The sequence below is a fragment of the Micrasema longulum genome, unplaced genomic scaffold (assembly GCF_059751315.1).
Source record: "Micrasema longulum isolate JH-2025_06_02 unplaced genomic scaffold, ASM5975131v1 h1tg000212l, whole genome shotgun sequence".
Taxonomy (NCBI): domain Eukaryota; kingdom Metazoa; phylum Arthropoda; class Insecta; order Trichoptera; family Brachycentridae; genus Micrasema; species Micrasema longulum.
Window position 1 is genome coordinate 237,392 of NW_028277417.1, and position 22,594 is coordinate 259,985.

At 33.4% G+C, this 22,594-nt stretch overlaps 1 protein-coding gene across 1 annotated transcript; it reads right to left on the reverse strand.

Annotated features, from left to right (window-relative positions):
- Positions 1–1,187: 1,187 nt before the first annotated feature.
- LOC148283672 (chymotrypsin-like protease CTRL-1) lies at positions 1,188–22,326 on the reverse strand. The gene is made up of 8 exons (XM_088243464.1): positions 21,880–22,326; positions 10,570–10,637; positions 8,230–8,321; positions 5,648–5,913; positions 4,345–4,453; positions 3,253–3,434; positions 2,006–2,286; positions 1,188–1,435 (listed from the first exon to the last, which is right to left on the reverse strand). Exons 1-8 carry the CDS (start codon positions 21,953–21,955, stop codon positions 1,322–1,324), a joined length of 1,188 nt encoding a protein of 395 aa, XP_088099590.1. The 5' UTR covers positions 21,956–22,326; the 3' UTR covers positions 1,188–1,321.
- Between the last annotated feature and the right edge of the window lie 268 nt (positions 22,327–22,594).

Genomic DNA, 22,594 nt, shown 5'->3' on the forward strand with positions numbered 1-22,594 from the left:
TATGCGTCAGTTTATACTATTATTGTTTCACTTTCCGTGAGGAGAATGTTCAAATGAGATTCTTGACATTTTATAGCTTAGTCGTTTTGTGAATGTTTTGTGTTATGTGGCCATTTATTGTAACTAAACCTATAATAAAACTAATAAAACACCCAAATCTCTTCTTTAATTATTTCATTGATCACAATCAAGTGTGGTTAGTTAATTTGTGTATGTATATTTTCCTTTGTTTCTTTGTATATAAAAAGAAATAGCTGCGCATTATGGTAAGTTTTATATTGCCGAATAAGTAACTACTTTAATCTGCTGATCACCATCACCTCTGGTCAAAGATAAATGTCATAGTGATTGCGATAGGTTGTTTGCTTTCCTTATCTTGTTTAGCAATAATATAATTATGTTAAAACAGTGTTTTATTTATTTAGTTGTTTACTTTATCATGAATCAAGTTAAATTTTTGGACAACGGCGGTTTTGGGTGGACAATAAATCCGATATCAAAATAGCCTTTGAGAGGCATAATAAATATGTTGGCAACGTTTGCCAGCGAGTCTGCAAGGGATCTCTGTGTGATAACCTCCCTAGGAACGTTATCATACACCGGCCGAGGCTAAGTTGAAATGATCTCAAGCATCCATGTCAATGTATACCATCATGGTCGTACAACAAAGATGCATGTGATTTCCTTGAATTGTTGAGAGCGTAAACAGAGAGCGGTTTAATTTATTTTTTGACACTCATATAATAAGTACAAAAGTACATCCATTGATACTTGAGTTAGTTGTATTTTTTTAAAATTTATTTATTTATACATTTTATCATAAATACAATTTTATGTTCACTTTGCCCAGCTAACAAGGGTACATACCCCGTTCCAAGCTAGGCAAACATTCCAAACATTTTAATTCATGATAATGGTTTCAAAGTTAATAGAAAGCACAGACTAATAAAATATAAACTTGTATACACATTTTGATACATATATAAGCCTTTATAAAACCTTTTCATGATCAAATATGAAAAAAAGCCAATGTTGCATTTTTCACACTTCCGTCATTAAGATCACAACGATATGCATAATCCAAATAAGGTTTCTCCTATCACTTTTTGTGGAAGTACAATAAAACGGAACGGATGCATAAATTAATGTTAGTATGTATGCATTAATGGGTTTATATAATGGTAACATTTACTTGGGAAATATTTATTTTCAGAAAATGTTTTTTGTGTTCCATAAATTTCTACACGAAAATACATAAATACAAAACTAACGCTTACTTTCTAATTAATTGTAATGTCTCTTGCTGTTTGCGCAAAACACTCTATGCAGCTGGAGAATTATCTCTTATCCATTTAGCGTAACTATAAACATTTGTGTATACACTCGGTACGCCAACACTTCCACATTTTTCTGAGCCAAATGACACTATTCCAATCTGAAAGAATCAAATATGTAAATTATTATACCTATGTAAGGGAAGTAAATCCTTTAAATTTTGTTTGATAAGACTGAATGTAGATTTATTATTTATTTTATTTATTACTCAAATTAGGTTTCTGGAGCTGACTAGGCGGGAATTTCCTGTGTTAACATACAATCTTAATACTATTTGGACATTCCTGATTTATAGAAATCCAGAAAGTTTATACTCGGTCAAAGCGAACCGATTATATAACTCTTGTATAATGCTAGTAGTACTCCATTATGGGTGCGAATCTTGGCACCTCACCAAAACTCTAGAGTTTTGAGAATAAGTATTTGAGAAGAATATTAGGCATATGGCAGGATTTCATAACTAACATGGAAGTCCGAGAACGGACATAGTAGTTTTCTATGACAAGCATTTTTAGGGTGCAGTGGTGAACCTGGCTAGGGCATGCGCTGCGCATGCCTCAGGAGAACCTAAACCGAAGCTGCCTCTTTTAAGACACTATCTCTGAGTTGCTAAGTTGTTCTAACACTTTTCATCGAAGGGCTCCTGAGTGTACCAATAAAAAACACCTACCTGAGTGTACCTCCCGTCGATCATTATAACCAGGGGTGCGCCCCCGAATCCGGAGCAGGCGTCCTTACCCTCCTCCCCCCCGGCGCACAGCTGAGACGGGGACAGGGGCGCCGCCTGCGCGTACACGCGGCGGCACGCGTCCAGCGGCACGAGCGGCACGGCCAGGGCGCGGCGGGCACTGGCCGGGCCCTGGCCGCTCAGGCGGCCCCACCCCAGTACGAGAGCGCGCATGGGGGCTTCGGGAAGGGGCGCCCCGCTCAGGCAGATGGGGAGACTCGACACTGGGGAAGGATAATGCACTTAACATCACGTCCTCAACAACATTTTAAGTCTGTCCAAATTTTTGTAGACAAAGACTAGGTTTCACCCCCTAGGGAGTGGAGTTATTAAGATTAACATATGATAACAGAGATGGAGAACATTTTAGGAAAGGAAATATGAAAGTCCAGGGCTCGTTAAAGTGGCCACTTCACACACTGTGTAACATTCACAACTTTACCTATGTCTGAACATCCATATTTCCTCAATTCTGTTGATTTTTGTAAAGTTAGAGTTGAACCATCTTTCTTTTTATTAAAAAAAATAAATATTTGCAATCTTATAATTTACCCTAATATTTCAATTTTGGGGGTATTTTTAATGAGCTGTAAATAACTCACTATTGGAAAATGGGAATCAAGTTGGGGTAGAGTGAGATTCAAACCTCTGATCTGTGAGTCCACAACACTACCCACGGGGCCGCAGTCTGATTCTTTTTTTGTAAATATCAACGTTTTAATAGCCCTATATAATCAATACTGTTGGCAAAAATTTTAAATGCTGCTTATAGCAAAAAATCTTTCTCAGATTTTTTTTTTACAACTGGCGGGAATCTAACCCGCGACGCTAGTTTCACAGTTGGCCGTCTAACCAACTGCGCCACGGCACCTGTCAAATGTTTAATTTATCTTTATGAGGTATTTTGATAAAAAGGCTTTACTTGTCACAATCTACAATTAAGTATCCATCTAAAATGCCATGAATCAATTAGTCACTAAAATAATTGAATTATTTCCACATAGAAGTTTTTTTTAGAGTAATTCAACAAAAACTTTTAGGCAAAGTCAATTTCATTGTTTTTATAAAATCAAACAATGATTATTTCACAAAATTTCATTATTTTCAGTGCTTTCTCCTCGTTGCTTTTTAAGTTTAAATAAAACTGCTTTTTCGTTTTTTTATTCATTTGTCAACTGACGTTATCTTACTTGTGTATTTGATTTCATCTTTGAGAACAATGAGGGCTACATCGTGCCTGTAGATCTTCTTGTCGTACCCTGGGTGGACAATGATGTGAGAGATTGCTATCGACTGAACGGGAGTTGCGCAGAACATGTCTCCACAGTCGGGGTCTGTCGCTGTGTCGAATTCCCCCACCATGACTGATGATCTGGAAACAAATGAGCATTTTTATAATTGTATGAGGATCCTACTATAGAAGAAATCCATAAACGTGCAACTAAAATTCTAACTTACGACGACAATTTCATGTATAATATGATTGTTAATAAATAATTAATCACGACAAAACAAACAAGCTTAACATTTTCGTAATTCAACAAAATACTTATAGATGTAGTTGTAATTTTAAAAGGAAACCTTACAATGTGCGAAACAAAAGAGAAACGGTAAAATTGGAATTCGCACAGATCATACAAACTCGACTCGCGTTGCTTTTGACGTTTGGCGTTTTCATCAAGTTGGTTAAGGACTTTTTACCGACTGGACAAACATCTGTGATTGAGCTTTTACATCATTAATAGAACCACAAAAGAGAGAAGATTTTGAGAAAAACACCAGATCCTAAATGGTTACTCAATCCCAAAAATAATTCTTGACCTGAGACAGCACATGAAGAAGAATTAAACAGTAAATTCAATATTCAACCTGTTTCTCTGTCAACTCTCTGACTGATGTGGGGACTCCTCACCATCCAATGTTACCGAACCCCCCCCCCCCACAAATATAATTATATAAACTTTTATTTCTCAACTAGAATTTGAAGCCATTAGCCATTATTTCAGTACATTATTTTATAGTAATTGCCAGACTTCATAGGTTTATTAAATTTTTAAAAACACATGACGGAATACTAAAAGGAACAACAGTATCAACTGTTAATGAGTAACATAACATAAAATTTGGTTGCTTCTGTTACTTTCAATATATGCATCCATTAAACATTCAACAAAATTTACAAAATCTGACTATTTATCTACAGCTTTGATATTTAAGACACTATTTGTTAATAAGAAAATTGTAATTGTAAAACTATAATTTTCATTTCAATTAGCACTTACAATTTGTATTCTTCAGCTTTGGCCAATGCGCAGTGGGCAGCTGTCAGAATTACTTTCCGGGAAATTATAGAACCAGCACACGGATACCTTACTTGTCCAGATTGTCTGTCTAATAAAAAAACAAGGATTACAAATATATTTTTATAAACCAATGAGTAATTTCATGGTTTCAAGCTTGCTTCAGAATGACGCACACTATGTTAATTGTTTTACTGTTAGTAAAGAATAAGTTGTTTCTCTATTATTACTAGTATCACAATTTAACTAATCAAATTTGAGAACCATTCAAACTATGTACAATATATTTTTGAACATTGCAATGCCACGCAACGGTGTTAAGAATCCTGACAACTTTTTTTATGAGTGTAGTCAGGTGATTTAAGCCTCAAAAAAGAAATATAAACCTAAGTACAATTTTTTAAAAGTTATGAATTGTACTTTGGGTGTAAAGTTAGAGATCAGAATAAGGTTTGGGCCCTAGGTGTCTTCTGTTTAACATATGTTGAGAGATTTCACCAAGATATCAGCCATATTGAATCAATCTACAAATGGAAAATGGAACTAAAAGATTCTTGCAAATATTAAGACCTTGAAAGAGACAATTCAGCAAAAAAATATGGGCAAAATCAAATAAAAATATGTTTTGTAAATGAATCATGTTGTGGCGAGCCACACCAATAGCTGTGAGGTTGGCAGGACCGAACTCCGCTTTGGCCCGCAACGCGTAGTCCGCTGCAACGTCAGCTCGGACGAGATATTAAACGCCGTGCATCGGAAGAACTCACTACATTTCATCTTGGCATTTCGTGTCGCATGCCCACAGTTCTCCGCCAGTGCTCGCAATTGTAAATACTTTAGGTACAAGATAATAGGATGTAACTCGTGTGTAACTACTCAATAAATAACTTCAATTGTAATCCATCTTTCTCATTTAACCTCTAATCAACTAAGGCGCACCCGTCCTATAAATGTTCGGACCTGCCAACCTCATGGCTGGTGGCGTTGCTCGCCACAATGTGATTATGTACAAACTTTATTTCTTAAAATATAACATTTCTGAAATTTGTAACTTCTTACGTGCTGGAAAAGTTTGGAAAGCCGATTTGGAATAAGCAAGAAAATTTTCAGGAAGAATCACATTTTTTAGTTCATGTCACATACAAAAAGTTTAATTTTGTCAATCAGAGAAGTTACATATTATATAAATATTTACATCTTGAGATTTGATTTAGAACTAAAAGCCACTCTGTAGTACTAAACTGATTTAATTTGTATTAAAAAGGAACAAATCAGTTTAACTTACTCATAAATCCGATCCTCACAACCCAGGGATGAGATCCTAAGCCGTTATAATTCTTGGCTTGAACCATCGGTGTGCCGCACGTGGCGTCCTCTTGGGTCGGCTGGTTGACAGTGCCCTGCGCACCGCTGTCGTCGCCCTGAACCCCGGGGGGTGGCCCCTGCCCCCCCGACCCCCCCTGTAGAGTGTTCCGCCCCCCGGGGGGGCAGCACACGAGGGACTCTCCCCCGCGCCAGCCACAGGTCAAGGCCGTCAGCCTGCGGAAGTACCTGATGAAATAAGAGCCAAATGATGTGGTGCATGATGAAATGGTAGCGGTGTAGACACTTAAAGCTGATAGTCAGATCTGGGGCGTGTGGCCGCGGTTTCAATTTGGAACTAAACCTGTATTCTTTCACTGTCATACTGGGAAACTAGAATAACGCGATTGTATTGATGATATGTAAATTTATTTTAACAGAGAGGGAAAACATTTTTGAGAAGGGAATATGGAAGTCTAGGCATTTACAGGGCTTATGACCTGTCATTGGCTGGTTTAAGTGTCACTTTACACACTGTGTAACATTCACCATTCTGCAGATGTCTCAACACCCACATTTCTTCAACTCTTCCATCTGTTGACTTTTGTGAAGTAAAAGAGCTGAAACCTTTATCACGTGGGTGAGATTCATATTCCCTTCTCAAAAAAGTTTTCCCTCTGTTGAAATAAATTTAAATATAAATAACTCCCTAGGAGCAAACATTGCTGATGATGTGTATTTGATTGATCACAAATTGACGAAACTATTTTTTTTTTTTAAACCCATCAGAGTTGTATTAGAATTATTATAGTGTCTAATCATATTGTCCCGTCTGATAAGTATAGTCATCATGTGCTTTTTCAGGTTAATTTTCAATTTGTCTCCAATCTAATTTTTTAAGAAGTAAGGTAAGACATTGAAGTGTTTAAGTCCATTGTATAATATTTTTGACTGGCCTACGTCTGTCTTTGCTTATTCAATGAGGTAGTGTTGTAGTTGTCTGGTATTATATTTCATTTCATCATTTTGTATGTTTCCCAATGCAATTTATTGAGTCGTATGTTACCTTAATTACTTTATTTTGTTTTCTTTGTATCCTTGTTATGTCTGTCTTCTTACCCAGAAGATCCCCAGAAGACAATCATATAGCTCAATTTGCTTTAGCATAAGCTTTGTCTATCATGATTTTTTCTTTTTTTGGTATAAGGTCTATAATTTTGTGGACGAGGTTATGTAATTATGCCGTTACTTTGGTGAGTCTGCATTGTAGTGTAGTGGTTGACAAGTTCATTGACCATGCTTGAAGTCCTAGGTTCAATTCCTGACATGATGGGCGTGAAATATTGGTTTAAATGGTGGTTTAACAACGCAATATTTCATTATTTATGGACTTATACCTGAAGTGTAAGACTTATCACCTTTCCTTTTTGAGTGTTAAAATGTAGGCAGAATGGTGAATGTTATAGTGTGTAAAGTGGCCACTTTAATCATCCAATAAGAGTTTATAAGCCCTGGAAATTATCTAGACTTTCATATTCCCTTCTCATAAATATTTTTCCTGTCTGAGGCGATAGATTTCAACTCTTTTTTTAATGTTTCATGTCGACGACCATGTTGGATCGTTTAGTTTACCTATGTATCTAATATCCCTTGAGGTGATTCAGCGCCCTTGAGGTGATTTTCACAAAAATGGCGCTATATAAATTATCCAAACATTATTATTATTATGAGGTTGCAAAGCAGGTGAAAGTCATTAGACACAAATATAAGTTTAAAATTATGAAAAAAAAAATACTGACCTGGGCCCCGATTACAATGCAAAGTTAATAGTTATCTTATTTATTGTGTATGCAGACAATTGGTAGAATTCCATATTAAATTTTGTAAAGTATCCAAAATAAAACACGTTTATTGTATTTTAATTATACTTCATTATTTCTAATATACAAGAGGGTATATTGTGACTTGTTTCGTCTTGTTAGGACATTTTCAAACTTTGAAGTAGTTTGAAAATGTCACAAAAGAGATAAAAGACGAAATGCATCACGATATATCCTATTGAATATTTTTTTAAATAAAGCAGAATTAAAATCAAATAAACGTGTTTTATTTTGGATACATTACCAAATTGAATAGTTATCTTTGTCAGTCTATAAAGTTCAATCAAAATTTGTAGATGAAAATGTGTATATTTGTATGAAAAATTAAAGTATCTTTGTTGGTAACCTGTAATTGAACATGTTTAGAAAAAAAAGTATACATATTCTATTTTTCATACAGAAAATATTATTTTATATTAAATTTTATCTACAAAGTAAAATTAAGTCTTTTGTATGAAAAGCTTTCTTTTAAACATGTTCAATTTATAGGTTACTGATGAAAATACTTTAAATGTTCATGCGAATATACTCATTTTCGTACACAAATATCGATTTTTCTTTATATACAGTGGAAGATAACTCTATTAACCTCCTATTGTAATCGGGGCCCTGGAGCAATAAATCAGAACATTTTGGTGGAAACACACAAATGATTATCGTGAATTTATAAAATATTGCAATTTACCTATCAGACGCCAAGCAAGATTTATCGAGTAAGTCTTCCAAGAGAGGACATGAAGAAATTGGAACACACAAGTATTGGGAGTCGCATACATCCTGAAAACAAAGTAAAATTTTTAATATTTATTATGTGTTCCTATTTTCATTTAATCATTTCTTTATATTTTTGTCAAAACACATTTTTTTTTCTTTATATAAACCCTAGAGGCTTGCACTCACCACGCCAGGGTTTAAATTAAATATTTATTATTATTATTTATTTATTTATTTAACACTTTACATGCATATACAATTCATATACATATAAGGGCGGGCATAATGCCTTAAGGCAATTTCTTCCTACCTACCCAAACCGTTCAGTTTGAGAAAATTACAAGTACATGGACATATTGATTCTTACAGTTTTATACAAAATTAAAAACAAAGATTAACTAAATAAAAAAATATAAAAAATTAACACTTTCCCATTAAGAGAGGAGAGGGGATGGGAAGTAAAGAAGAAGGATAAAGGAACAACTTAAATATTTAGATAGTGACATTTCAATTTCAACTTAAATGTAAATAAAGAAGGGGGCGTCTCTAACATTATTGGGTAGATTATTCCACAATCGAGCAGCTACTACTTTGAAAGAGGAGGCAAGAAAATTAAAGCGGTGTAAGGGTATTAAAAGGGTTCTCTCATTACTAGAACAAAAAGATAGTCTATGTTGTGATAGAGGTTGGAAGAGCTCTCTCGGATGAACAGGCAAAATGGGAATATTTATAATATTGTGAAGAAGTTATAGAATGTGAATGTTTCTTCTAAGCCTGATACTGAGCCAGTGTAGTTGCGTGCAATATTCGGTTATGTGGTGGAATTTGCAAAGATTAAATGTAAACAAACATTCTGCAATCTTTCCAACTTATCAAGTAATTCAGAGTTAGCATCTGGATAACATACATCTGCATAGTCAAGGAGCGGAAGAAGCTCTAGACTAATGTTTGCTTTACATTAATTGGCAAGAAATTCTGTAATCTTTAAAGTGAGTGCAAACTGCTATAAAGTTAACGACTAACTTCGTTAACCTGATCGTGCCACCCTAAATGCTTATGAATGATAATACCTAAGTTTTTGACTGAAGTCATTAATGGAATTTCTGTACCATCTAATTTGAAAAGAGGAAAAGTGGAAAAATTCACTTTTGAATACATTTTTTTACTACCAACAAGTACAATTTGGGTTTTTGTTCGATTTATGAGAAGTCCATGATTTTTTTGTCCATGAATAGATATTACACAATCTAAATAGAATATAATGAGAATCTGACAAGATCTGGGTACTATTAATTTTAGTTGAGTAATATTCTTCATTTCGTCTTGCACCGGCAATAAATGTAATGTTACATTTTTTTTTTAATTGTGAAGATAATTTGAACAACGTACCTTTTGATGATGGATTTTTTTAATATATTTTTTTTAAATTGATAGCATAAAGAAAAATCAGAGGTTTACCTGTACTATTGATCATGCGGTGTATTTATTCACAAAACAAAGTAAATAACTAGGTTTGATCAATTGCATTGCCATGATTAAGAATTTGATATATATAATTCATTTCACTATTTATATTCACATCCATAATTTGAATATTATAAAAAATATGCGAAATGTCAATTTTATACACTAATTTACGGGGCATCCTCGGTCTTCCAGAAAAATACATTCTTATAATGATGAACTAATGAAGTTGATGAATTATTTTGAATTGCGAAATTTGACGATAACAAATAAAATAGCGGCAACGCCGGCGCCGGCCAAACAGTTCTACATTATCTCTGGCGCCGGCAATATTCTTCTTCTTCTTCTTTTTTTGGCTTTTTTACCACGCTACTCTAGGATGTTCTAGCCAGTATCGTATTTGTTTTTTCGTTACAAAATACCCGTAAAAAAATTGGAATCCATCAACCGTTACCAGTAATAGACATTACCGTACTTTATAACTAAACAATGATGATTTTTCAAACTATGTTTTTCAGTTATTTTATCGCCTAGATTCTGTGCAGTGTAGAATAACATTTGAGTTTAAAATGTATTTTATCTACTGTAGATACATTTGTTTCAAGAGAGAGGAAAACATTTTTGAGAAGGGAATATTGAAATCTAGGAATTTACAGGACTTATGACCTGTCATTGGCTGGTTTGAGTGGTCACTATACACACTGTGTAACATTCACTATGGATTATTTCTCCGTTGCAACAAATTAAATCTAAATAACTCTCTAGAGATAAAATCTAGTCTGTCTACAAACATTTGAACGTACTCAAAGCATTGTTGATGCATTATATAATTAATGTTAATACTTACATCACCATATTGCCTATTCTCTGCTTTAGCTGGATCACTCTCTCTCTCTTCTATCGTTATGAGCGCACCTTAAAATAAAATAAAATAGCCATATATAAAAACAGTTTAGTTTGTCAGTGAAAATTAACGATAGTAGTTCATTTTGTATTTTATTTTTAAAATGACTGGTATCTATATTATACTTTGAATTATATAGTATCCAAGATGTCATAAAAGCGATGAAACCGGTCATTGGTTATTACCAATTTATGGGTTTAAGTATCATTCGTATTTTATTTTCATAATACAAAAAGACACGTATGACATTAAACTGGGCAGTCAGGCTGGTACAGTTTGTTAAAACCTTAGTAAACTTTGCTTCGTAACAAAAAGTTTTCATATAAATCACTCAAATGTACTGACTCGCACAAGCAGAAACTTTATCTTTACTTGGTTTACCGACAGGTACTAAAACATTAGCATCGGCTTATTATACATTCAAACGCACTGTTCTACATAATTGAAATAATTATATAATGCATAATCAACGCAGTCATAATAAAAAACAGTATAACTAATATACCTCAGAACCACAGCTGATTTTTATTCTAGCAACATTAAATGATGTTTTTTTTTGTAATCGGTTACGAGTTACGACAAGGTCACAACGTGACGTAATTTTTCAGTACCGTTGATTTCAAAGTGTTACCATAAGAAAAAAATCTATTAGGCACCGGCACCCTCGATTATTTTCATCTCTTTTTGACAAACTCTTCTTACATGCTTACAAAATACAGTACCTACCTACCCAACAATTCATTATTAACTAATGATAGTTTCACTTTTTGCATAATAATAATAATATTTACATTAATAACCAAACAAGTGTAAAAACATAGGAATGTATGCAAATAAAAACATAGATTAGCCCAATAATTGTGGGATTATGATTGATATCATTAAAAGTCTATATAAGTATTATAGGTAATCATTGATTCATATCCCGTGATATTTTTTTTTGTATTATTTTTCACATGCAAGGACACGCTGTAACAATAGAGTCGAGTTTTAAAATACGTGTAAGCTGAGCAACATTATTTGATGCTGAATCAATATTTTTAAATAAGATAATTAACATATTAGGCATTAATTTTTAATGAATAGGCAAGACTTGCTGTGATTAATTTTCAACAGTAGTTAATCAATAATACGAGTACCGACTTCGAAAATAAATATTTTTTTAGTCAAAAGCAATATTATGTGGTTATAATACGTTTATTTCAAATAACAACATTATTTTTTTGACAAAGTTTTTACCAATAAAAAAAAACAATAATTTTAGAAGGTTTGACTATTGCACTACGAAAATCGAAATAGTTTATTTATTATATATAAAAATTCACGTACATTACAGCCTACTTTCCAATTGCAATGAATACGTGTACGAGTATTATAAAAGAAAGTTTTTAAAGATTGCATTACGGAAAAAATGTTTACAAACGTGTAATTTATAAAAACAAGAAAAAACTAAGACAACTGAATCACCAATACACATTACGATATATAGTTAAGAGGAAGAGTCTAAAACTGATAATCCCAGCATGGAAAAGATCAATTTCCCCACTAGCATCATCAACGGTAAATTGGTCCTGCATTCAGGAAGAACAATTGGTCTATGTTGCCTTCATTATATTATAGAGGTACACAACATGTTAATGTCAGATTGTTATTTCAACAGATATGATTTTTTTAAAGAAGGGAATATGAAAGACCTATCAATTAATTTATTATTTTCTCATATCCACTGCATCATCATCATAAATGCCCTTATTTGCACTCGGTAGTGAATATCGGAGCGTGTCTTATGCTTCAGGTTCCAATAAAAAAATAATTAATCGAGTCCGGGACCCAAGCACAGTAGGCGAACGCGTCAAACATTACTCTACAAAACGGACATATCTCCAATCTCCACTCGATTTTCTTTGTCAGGGTTTTTACCCGAGAGTAGCCATATTTAAGGGGACCAGGGGTGCTATTCTGAACCACTCTCGTGGCACAAGAAAACGGTTATTCTCGCGTATTTTGTATGTAAATACACGAGATAATACGTCCACGAGAGCGTTTGAAATACCAGCCCTGACAGGTTTCAACGGCTGAAAACTGTGTGCGACGGACGAACACATAAACATGAACAATTTTTCATTTTTGCAATTTTTATGCATCTTTGATGAACAAAACAGGCTTAGAAATTTCCAAAAACATCAATAATTGGGAGGTTTCTTTATATCTGAAGGCGACCGCGCAACTCGCGAACTGCTTTCTTCTTGCCGCGATTTCGGGTGAACGAGTTGGAGTTTTTTTTCTTAGCGCCATTTTATTGGTGAGACCTTCCTCTATAGAACGAACATAAATTCTATAAAGAATCATCAAATTTAGAGCAATAACGGCCAAGAAATCAAAAACTTCGAAAAATTAAAGTTATTTGTGGTTAAAACGAAATTAAAAAAATATTTTTCATAAGCAGACATTGGTTTAGTTTATGTAATACAATTTTATCTTCAATTCAAAAAAAAATCAAGTCGTTATCTTTAGCTGTTCTTGAGTCATCGCAGCAAAACTAGCGGAAAATGATGTTTTAATATAAACACAGTCAAAGTTTTGGAACAGGATTCCGAGTACTCTGCACGGCCTTACATTTTTGGCTCTCCTGAACTCAATTTTGCGAATATCGAAGTTTTTCAGCGCAAAAATGTTCTTAAAAGATCGTTTTAATTGATTATGTAAAAAAAAAAACGATTTTTTCGAAATTTCCAACAATTTCAAAACGTTTCAAAAAGTCGAAAACACTTATCTAGGTTTCTGGCTCTATTTCACACACATTATTGTATTGTTTATTTGCACCAAAACCAAAGAAATAATGAAGTAACCTAATACTCTTAAACAATACTTTATACCGATAGGTATATCTTACCTACCCACTCAATTCATCGTAACATAACCCATACCCGTAGGTATGTAAATTACAAAATATGTTTAAACTACCCACTCGGTTCATTTCTGTAGCATTGTAAAACAATGTTCCTCGCCTAACCTAACATTTGCATACCATGAATTTGCCGTTTATACACGAATTATTACGCAAATTTTCCTGAAGCGGAAAAAGGGTCATCGCACCGCAATTATGAACAATAGTTTTTTTCCAAATCTGCAAGTGCTTTGTATGACCTTTTCGAATTTAGTCCATTCGATGAAAGCGGGAGATTTTGAAAATTTTAACAATACCTCATCCCATTCACCTATTCAAATCATTTTAAAAACGGGTATTTAGAAGTAATGTATGTTTTAGTATATAAACTGCTTATGACATGTCATTGGCAGGTTTAAGTGATCACATTACACTGATTCTTCTGCCTATATTCGAACATCCATAATTCTTTATGATCTTGTCGACATAAATATTAGTTGTATTTTTTTTGCTCGAACGAATTTGCAGCAAATGTTTTCCATAAAATTATTATTAAAACTACCTGCGTAATATTATAAGCTCGTGTCCAGGGGTATGAAGAGTACACTTCTGTTTATGAAATAAAACCAAAATTCCAGACAGTGTTCTCGACTCGATGGCAAAAAGGTAAAAAATTCTGAAAAATATAATCGAGTGGAGAAAAGTCCACCTCGTAGGTAAAAGGTTGGCGCGTTTACTTACCATGTTTGAGGTACCGGGTTAGATTCCTAGCAGGGTCGACATTAAACATTGGTTAGAAAGCTGATCTTTTACTGGAATGTTTCATTGTTTCTGGACTGGAGCGGCGTTTGATTCATATGAGCACCTTATTGTATCAATTTAACTTCACGCAAAGACGATCGGGATGAACATTTGGTGTACTGATTCGGTGTCCTATGCACTATCAGGGCCCGTATTGCAATGGGAAGTTAAAATTTATTTTCAATTTAATCTCCAAAGTAAAATCAAGTTATCTGTATGAAAAATAGAATATGTTTACATTTTTTTTAAAACATTTTTAATGACAGGTTACCGACGAAGATACTTTGAATTTTTAAACAGATACTAGCGGACCCGACAGACGTTGTCCTGCCCGAACGTTGGCTTGCCTGCTATTACCTTGGAAAAATATTTCTCATTGATCAGTAGTTACCTAGGTAATTGTTTATGATTGAATTCCAAAACTAAAAATTATTAATATTCAAATTTTGAATTTAAGCAGGTACCTAGATACTTGTTTATGGTTGAATTCCAAAACATAATATAATTCATTTTCAAATAAAGAATTCTTTTTGTAAATGTCAAACTCGGCTCTTCTCACCAACAAGGACGCAATGTATTCACGAATGCGATTTTCAAAAATGCGTCGAATGTCAGTTATTCTAGTTTTATCAAGAATCCAGTACAAATAAATAAATGGGAAAAAAGTATAAGGAATGTAAGGAAAGAATCTGATTGGGATCCATTAAAAGCGAATGTTGTTTGTAAACATTCAAAAACAAACATTTTTAAACACAAATAAACATCCTTCCATTTTTTTGTATGGGCATTCTCGTCGAATGCAACCCTGGTAGGACGATGAAAAAAAGATTTATGCTTATAACTTCTTTTTATAGATTCGATTGAAAACTTTAATATCTACGAACACGCGCAGTGCAAAGATATACATTTCGCTGAAAACCACACGTAAATCGGTTAAGCTGTTTAGGAGTTGTTCTGTGATATCACACGTACATAAGGAAGAATTATATATATAAAGATACACATTTTCGTAGATAAATATCGATGTTACTTTATACCGTCTCGATATGTACCGATGAAGATAGCGTTTAAAATCGCGGCCCAGGTCCATGCGCGGATAAGAGTTTGATGATGATGTAATAATTTGTATTTGTAGACCAATAATTATACTGATTAATGAAATTCTTGTAAGCACAAATTTTACCGACAAATCGAGCTGAATTTATAATTAAGAATTATTATCTACCACCTTAAAACTTTTTTTTTGTGTAATGCCAAAATCGTCGGTATTAGATATCATAAGGAAATTATGATAGGATGAAACTACAATAATTCTTAATTGCCAATTATTGATTAGGATCGCTTATTTTTTAAATATTGCAATTGTAGTGAAACCGCTTCGATAAAGAATGATTATATGGAATTTCGACCTACCCGAAAGTTAAGTTGTATGGGAAGCATGCATAAATGAATGATTTCACTAACAAAATTTATGGGGAGTTTATTATTAACTTAATTGACTATAACAAAGGAAAAATAATGGATAACGATAATACTGGTTGAACTTAACCGTGATATATGAATTTAATTTACTTTAAATGTTTAACATTCCTAAAGGACAAGGACTGGATTCAACTCCCTGGGGAGCTGTTTATATTAACATATTACAACAGAGATGAAGACCATTTAACAGAAGGTAATCTAGAGTTCCAGGCATCTACAGGGCTTATGACCTGTCAATGGCTGGTTTAAGTGGCCACTGTCTTCAAAAATTTGGACAAACTCAAAATATTGTTGATAAATTACCTGGTCCATGAAGAAGTATAGAAATTGAAAAAAAATATTTTCAGGCGTTGCCTAGTATGTAGGTGAAATAATTCAATTAGTTGAATCTCACCTGCATAAATAAAGGTTTCAGCTCTTTAACTTCACAAACATCAACAGATGAAAGAATTGAAGGAATATAGATGTTCAAATATAGGCAGAATGGTGAATGTTACACAGTGTGTAAAGTGGCCACTTAAACCAGCCATTGACAGGTCATAAGCCCTGTAGATGCCTTGAACTCTATATTACCTTCTGTTAAATGGTCTTCATCTCTGTTTTAATATGTTAATTCCTAAAGGAGTCAAACAGGGATGTGCAATGTTACTATGGTTGTTCAACATATACATCGATAACTGTATAAAAGAACTGAAAGATTTATGAATGGGAGCCAAAATGAGTGGTATAACTGTTAACTGTCTTCTGTGTGCGGATGATGCCGTGCTTCTTGCTAGCAGCAAAGAAGACCTGCAATTCTTGGTAACAAAAGTCTACGATGTATGCAAGAAAAGCGACTTGCTTATGAATGTTGATAAATCGAAAGTGATGGTTTTTGAAAGGGATGAAAATATAACTAAATGTGAGATCAGTGTGAACAGAGATATTCTGAATCAGGTAGAAGAATTTGTGTATCTGGGAAGTATGTTTACTAGGGATGGAAAGACCGAGAAAGATATTGAAAGGAGGGTGAGTGCCGGGAACAGGGTGAACGGTGCACTGAAATCTACTTTGGCAAACAAATGTTTATCGCAGGAGGATAAACTAGCAATTCACAGTAGAGTTCTAGTGCCAACTCTAATGTAAGGGAGCGAAGTATGGAATTGGAAAAATGATGATGAAAGTAGGTTAAATGCTGTCGAAATACGATCCCTCAGGCAAATGTGTGGTAAAACGGTGTATGATAGGCGCACAAATTAATGTTGAGATCCGTGAACTGTGTAAGGCTGAGATATGCATTATCGACAGAATCAAGAAAGGGGTGCTACGACAACGAAAGAACGGCTAAAAGGATCTACGATGCGAATGTTGATGGATGCAGAAAATGAGGAAGGCCTGGCAAGATCAAGTCTATCAAATACTTGTAAATGGACATGTCAAAAGAATAATCAGCGTGCGTGCATGAGAAGATGTATGAATGTAGAGGAAGCGAGGTCTGTATGCAAATATGGAGTGATATGGCGTTCTATCTTCTCTGCCTATTCCTACGGGGAAACGGCGTGATGGTTTGTTTGTGTTAATGTTGAAAGTCGTTATCAACGTCGTGTCGAAACAACCGAAATTAGCGCTGGGCGAAGAGAGTTTGAATTTAGTTTTACAGTTGTTGGTGACGAGTTGCATTGCTGCATTGGCAGACCAAGCACCTGCGCCGCAATTATGGACGCAATCTTCACAGGTATTTGTGTAGGGAAGTGCGTATATTTGTAGGAAAATTCAAAGTATCTTTGCGAGTAACCTATAATTGAACATGGTTAGAAAAAAAACTGTAAACATGTTATTTTTTCAATTCAAAAAACTTAATTTGACTTTGTTCGTAAAATAGAGAATAAATTTTAACCTCCGATTAGAAAACGACTATGCGGATGTATGTTATCCAGATGCTAATTCTGAATTACTTGATAAGTTAGAACGATTGCAGAATATTTGTATTCGTTATATCTTTGATCTTCGCAAATTTTACCACATAATCGAGTATCGCACGCAACTACACTGGCTCAGTATCAGGCATGGAAGAAACATTCTCATTCTATCACTTCTTCACAATATTTTAAATAATCCCACTTCGCCTGTTTATCTGAAAGAGCTCATCCAACCTCTTTCACATCACGGACTATCTCTTCGTTCTAGTAACGAGAGAACCCTTTTAATACCCTGTCACCGCTCTAATTTTCTTGCCTCCTCTTTCACAGTAGTAGCCGCTCGATTGTGGAATAATCTACCTACTAATGTTAGAGACGCCCTTTCTTTATTTACATTTAAGTCAATATTGAAATTTCACTTTCTAAATATTTAAATTGTTATTTTATCCTTCTTCTTTCCTTCCCATTCCCTCTCCTCTCTTCACAGTATGGAGTCAATTTTATTTTATATATATATTTTTGTTGTTGTTAATCTTTGTTTTTAATTTTTGTATAAAATTGTAGGATTCAATATAGCCACGTATTTATAAATTTCTCAAACTGAACGGTTTGGGTAGGTAGGAAGAAATTGCCTTAAGGCAATATGCCCGCCCTTATATGTATATAAAGTGTCAAATAAATAAATAAAACGGATCTCAGTGAGGCAAGTATCAAATATCGCAAGTGTCCATATAAAAATAATTATACTTTTTATATTAATATTATGTATAATAGATTGAGTTTTTCTACTGACATTTCTTGGTGGAACTGCATTTTAAGCCCCATGGGAAGTTGGATACAAAAAATGTTCTCGTACGCGCGGTAAGAATTATAGCATTAAGTTGTACCCAAATTTTCTTGTTGAAAATGTATGAATTTAATAAAATAATAAAAACGAACTACTTTGAACGACGTCACTAGTTTATATGAATCAACCATTGATAAGAGAGTTTTGAAAGATTGTCTGTTTACTTATCGTCAACGGATCAATCGGCAGAACTGACCGAGAAGAAGCGGAAGAGAACTTGAAACGTCACACGCGGAGTAATTTCAGAAATACAAAACTTTAAAAAAATCATAGCGTTAATAACACGATGCATATTTTTTTCTAATGGCTTAGTTAAATAGTCTATTGAGTCTCCCTTTCCGCCGCGCCCAGTGTTACATAGGTGCATAGGGCATAATATATTGGTGATCCAAATGCAGCATTGTTCGATCATATAGTAATACGCATTTCATAGATACAAATTTTTATTTCTTATTTTTTCGTGATAATATATGCTTGCTTGTTTATTAATTTAACTTTAAAATGTCTTTCTTGCTTACCGTAACACTTTATTTATTGTTTGCTTTACAGAATTTATTTCATAAGCTTATATCTTTGCATTTTTGTTTATATGCTTACTGTTTTTTCTTGCATGCTCTTGTTATTATTGTTTTTTTTTTTTACTTCGTAAAACTTTTTATTATATCCTTTTTAACTAATTTCACATATTTTTTTTGTATATTCTGTGTTTATTATTTAGTATGTTAGCATGTACTTCATTTTTATTTTTTGTTAATGCCTTTTGGGCGTTAATGAACAAAATAAATAAATAAATATGTAAAATTAAGGTAAAATAATCAGTCTTACGCTTCAAGCGACCAGGGCCCCGATTACAATGGGAAGTTAACATTTATCTTCAATTTTATCTACAAAGTAATATTAAGATTTCTGTATGAAAAGCAGAATATGCACACATTTTTTTCTACTAAACATGTTCAATTATAGGTAACTGACGAAGATACTTTTGATGTTCATGCAAATATACTCATTTTCGTACACAAATATAGGTTTTTCTTTATAGACAGTCGAATATAACTTTGATAACTTCCCATTGTAATCGGGGCCCGGGAAAAATAAAATTAAAAACATTTAAATAAAAATTTTGTTCATCCTTCCTGCCAGAGATCGAACGCACCAACTACTACACCACGAGGTGGACATCTCCAGTCGATTTCTCCTTATCTTTGCCCGAGAGTAGTCATCGAGTCGAAAACACTCGTCCGGGGTTCTGGCTCGATTTTGCACACATAACTGCATTCTTTATTGGGCAGGACGCCCAGAGCACAGAGAAAATATGTAAAACAAAAATTTCCATAAGTTGTTTTTTCATGTTTATTTTATTGATATTAAATTTAATAATCAACTAAGACATATGTTTATAGATACTTTTAAATTTGACTATTTCGTAATTAGTATGCATTCCGATTGAAATGCTATAATTACAATTGAAATCAATGTAAGTATGAGAACATTAAGAGAAACTGCTAACTGGTTTTGTCTATTTGATTTACCTATATCATTTTGTATATGAAATGATACGGTAGTGTCTTTTTGCAAATGAAAGCGTGTATACTGGCATATAATTTTTAACCAATCTGATAATATGTTAAATTAAAAGACTGATTATCTTACCTTAATTTTACATATGATCGAACAATGCTGCATTTGGTTCACCAATATGTTATGCCCTATGCACTTATGTAACACTGGGCGCGGCGGAAAGGGAGACTTATCCCCATGACCATCATCAATCATCATGAGAAGATGATTAAATTTAAAGTCAATAAAATTTATTTAACCTGTTATGTGCCATAAGCGTGTTAGCACACTTTCAGTTTCCCTGCTAGGGGGGCGGGATATACAAAATTAGCGTCTAAAGACGCGTGAATTTGTACGTGCCCTACACGTCGATGTCAAGTATTACGAACGATTTTAGATTTCATACACTGGGATACATATTGATATTGATTATATGGAAATATAATATAGATTTCATATTGATTATATGGAAATATCACATACTACGAATACCGATAAAAAATATATGAAATGGATTTAGAATAATTAATTGTATTTTCGAAATCAATATGGATATTGTGGAGGAATGTTTTCATACACAATTTTAAAAGAAAAAATATGTCGAAAACGCGACATGTTTGGCATTGATAAATCTGACTTCAAGATTTGTGACGATGTTCTGTAAAAAATTAAACGGTTACAAACGGAGTTCAAAATTAACATAAATCGTGATGTATTAAGAATGTGGCCAGTACAATGGCCGTTTTCGCAGGAATTCGATATTATGAATTAAAAAATACTTTTTACGCTACCACAGAGTATATTTTTTATTTATTAAAAATTAAAATTTTAATTAAAACAATTTTTTTTAAATATGATTAAATAATTAATAGGCAAGCTAATTTTAGTGATTAAAAAATCGTTATGCAATTGCTGTCCTTCATTTTACGTTGGAAGAACATAAAAAAAAATATTCGTCTCAAAAACTATATTACGAGGAGTCTTTACAATAAATAAATTACAATTTCTCCGAATTCGCAAATAACCCAATCAATTTTAATCACGACTTCAATAAAGATCCAGGACTTAAAATGTTACATACAAATAATAAAGGGTTGAAAGTAAATAATATGAAATTGTTCACATTTGGAAAGCTTTAAAAAACAACGTTCCTTTAATCAATAACCAAAAAACCTTTTAATATAGCCCGTTATAAGATGTTAAATTGCTGTATATTATTATGGCTTAACACGGGCACAGCCTAAAAAGCCATAATTATGTAAACAAATATAATTTGAAATGAATAAATAAATCAAGGGTCACCCTATACCTTTTAAACTCACGCCTTTCCCTTAATCCCCTCCCTCTTTTTTCAATTTCTTCTCTCAAATAAAATATTTTTTTATTAACCTAATCAATGCATGTAAGGGTTGCTTATTAAAATGCATGTCGTGTTAGTTTTATGTTTTTTTTGCAACAACTAAGCTGTATAATGAAGGTGTATCGTGGGTTTTGCACGTTGGTTTAATCGGTGTCCTGACGAATCGAAACCGGTAGGCATAGAAAAATCAGTGAATGGTTATCTCCAAATCATAATATTGTCTTAATTGTTTGAGCACAAAGTTAATGCTTTAAATATTAATATTAAAAAATCGTCAATTAAATTTATATCACCAAGCTCGTCTATTTTTTAGTGTGGTTTGGTAATTTCGTTTCGTTTAATGTAGTTTTTGTTTAAATTTTAAGCATGTTTTATAAAATTGCATATTTTAAAAAGAACAAAAAAAGGAAAAAACACTCACCCTTTTGACTGTGTCCATTATTTCGCCAACAGTTGACGCCAACAACAAAAAACACTAGAAACTTTAACAAATTCATTGCGAAATCGTCGTATTTACATATAAACACTACAATCAAACCATTTTAGCATAAAAATAAACTAAAACTCATAGCTGTAATGAAAGGACAAAAGGCTATTGTGCGTGAAGTGGTTTCGACATAATGAGATAAAACAAAATATTCAAAAATTTTCAAACATATTTGATCACAACTATAGCGCATTTATTCATTTCAAAAACGCGGTATTTTCCATTTCTAATTATTAAAGTTGTTATTTTATTTAAGCAAACCGATTAGAAATGATTTTGTTAGATTTGAACCGGTTCCCGTATAGCGAATACCAATCTCTTTGGTGTCTGATTTGCGAATGGTGGATGGACCATTTGGCTACCTGTTACCCGGTGGAAGTGGTCTAATGCTGAGCGTGGAATATGAAAATGGTTGGCTATCTGATCAATGAATTTCCGGTGAGGATAATCATCAGAGATTAAAAATTATAAGCTGTACGCGAACTGCCGCAGGGTTGCGTAAAAATAAACTAAATAGACTATTGTATGCTAGGATCAGATTTGACCCCTAGAGATTGATGGATGTATATAATTGTTTTTAAAGTTATTCGACAGGCTTACAAATGCTCTTATGGATTGGCAGTAAAGATATACATTTGGATTTGGAAAT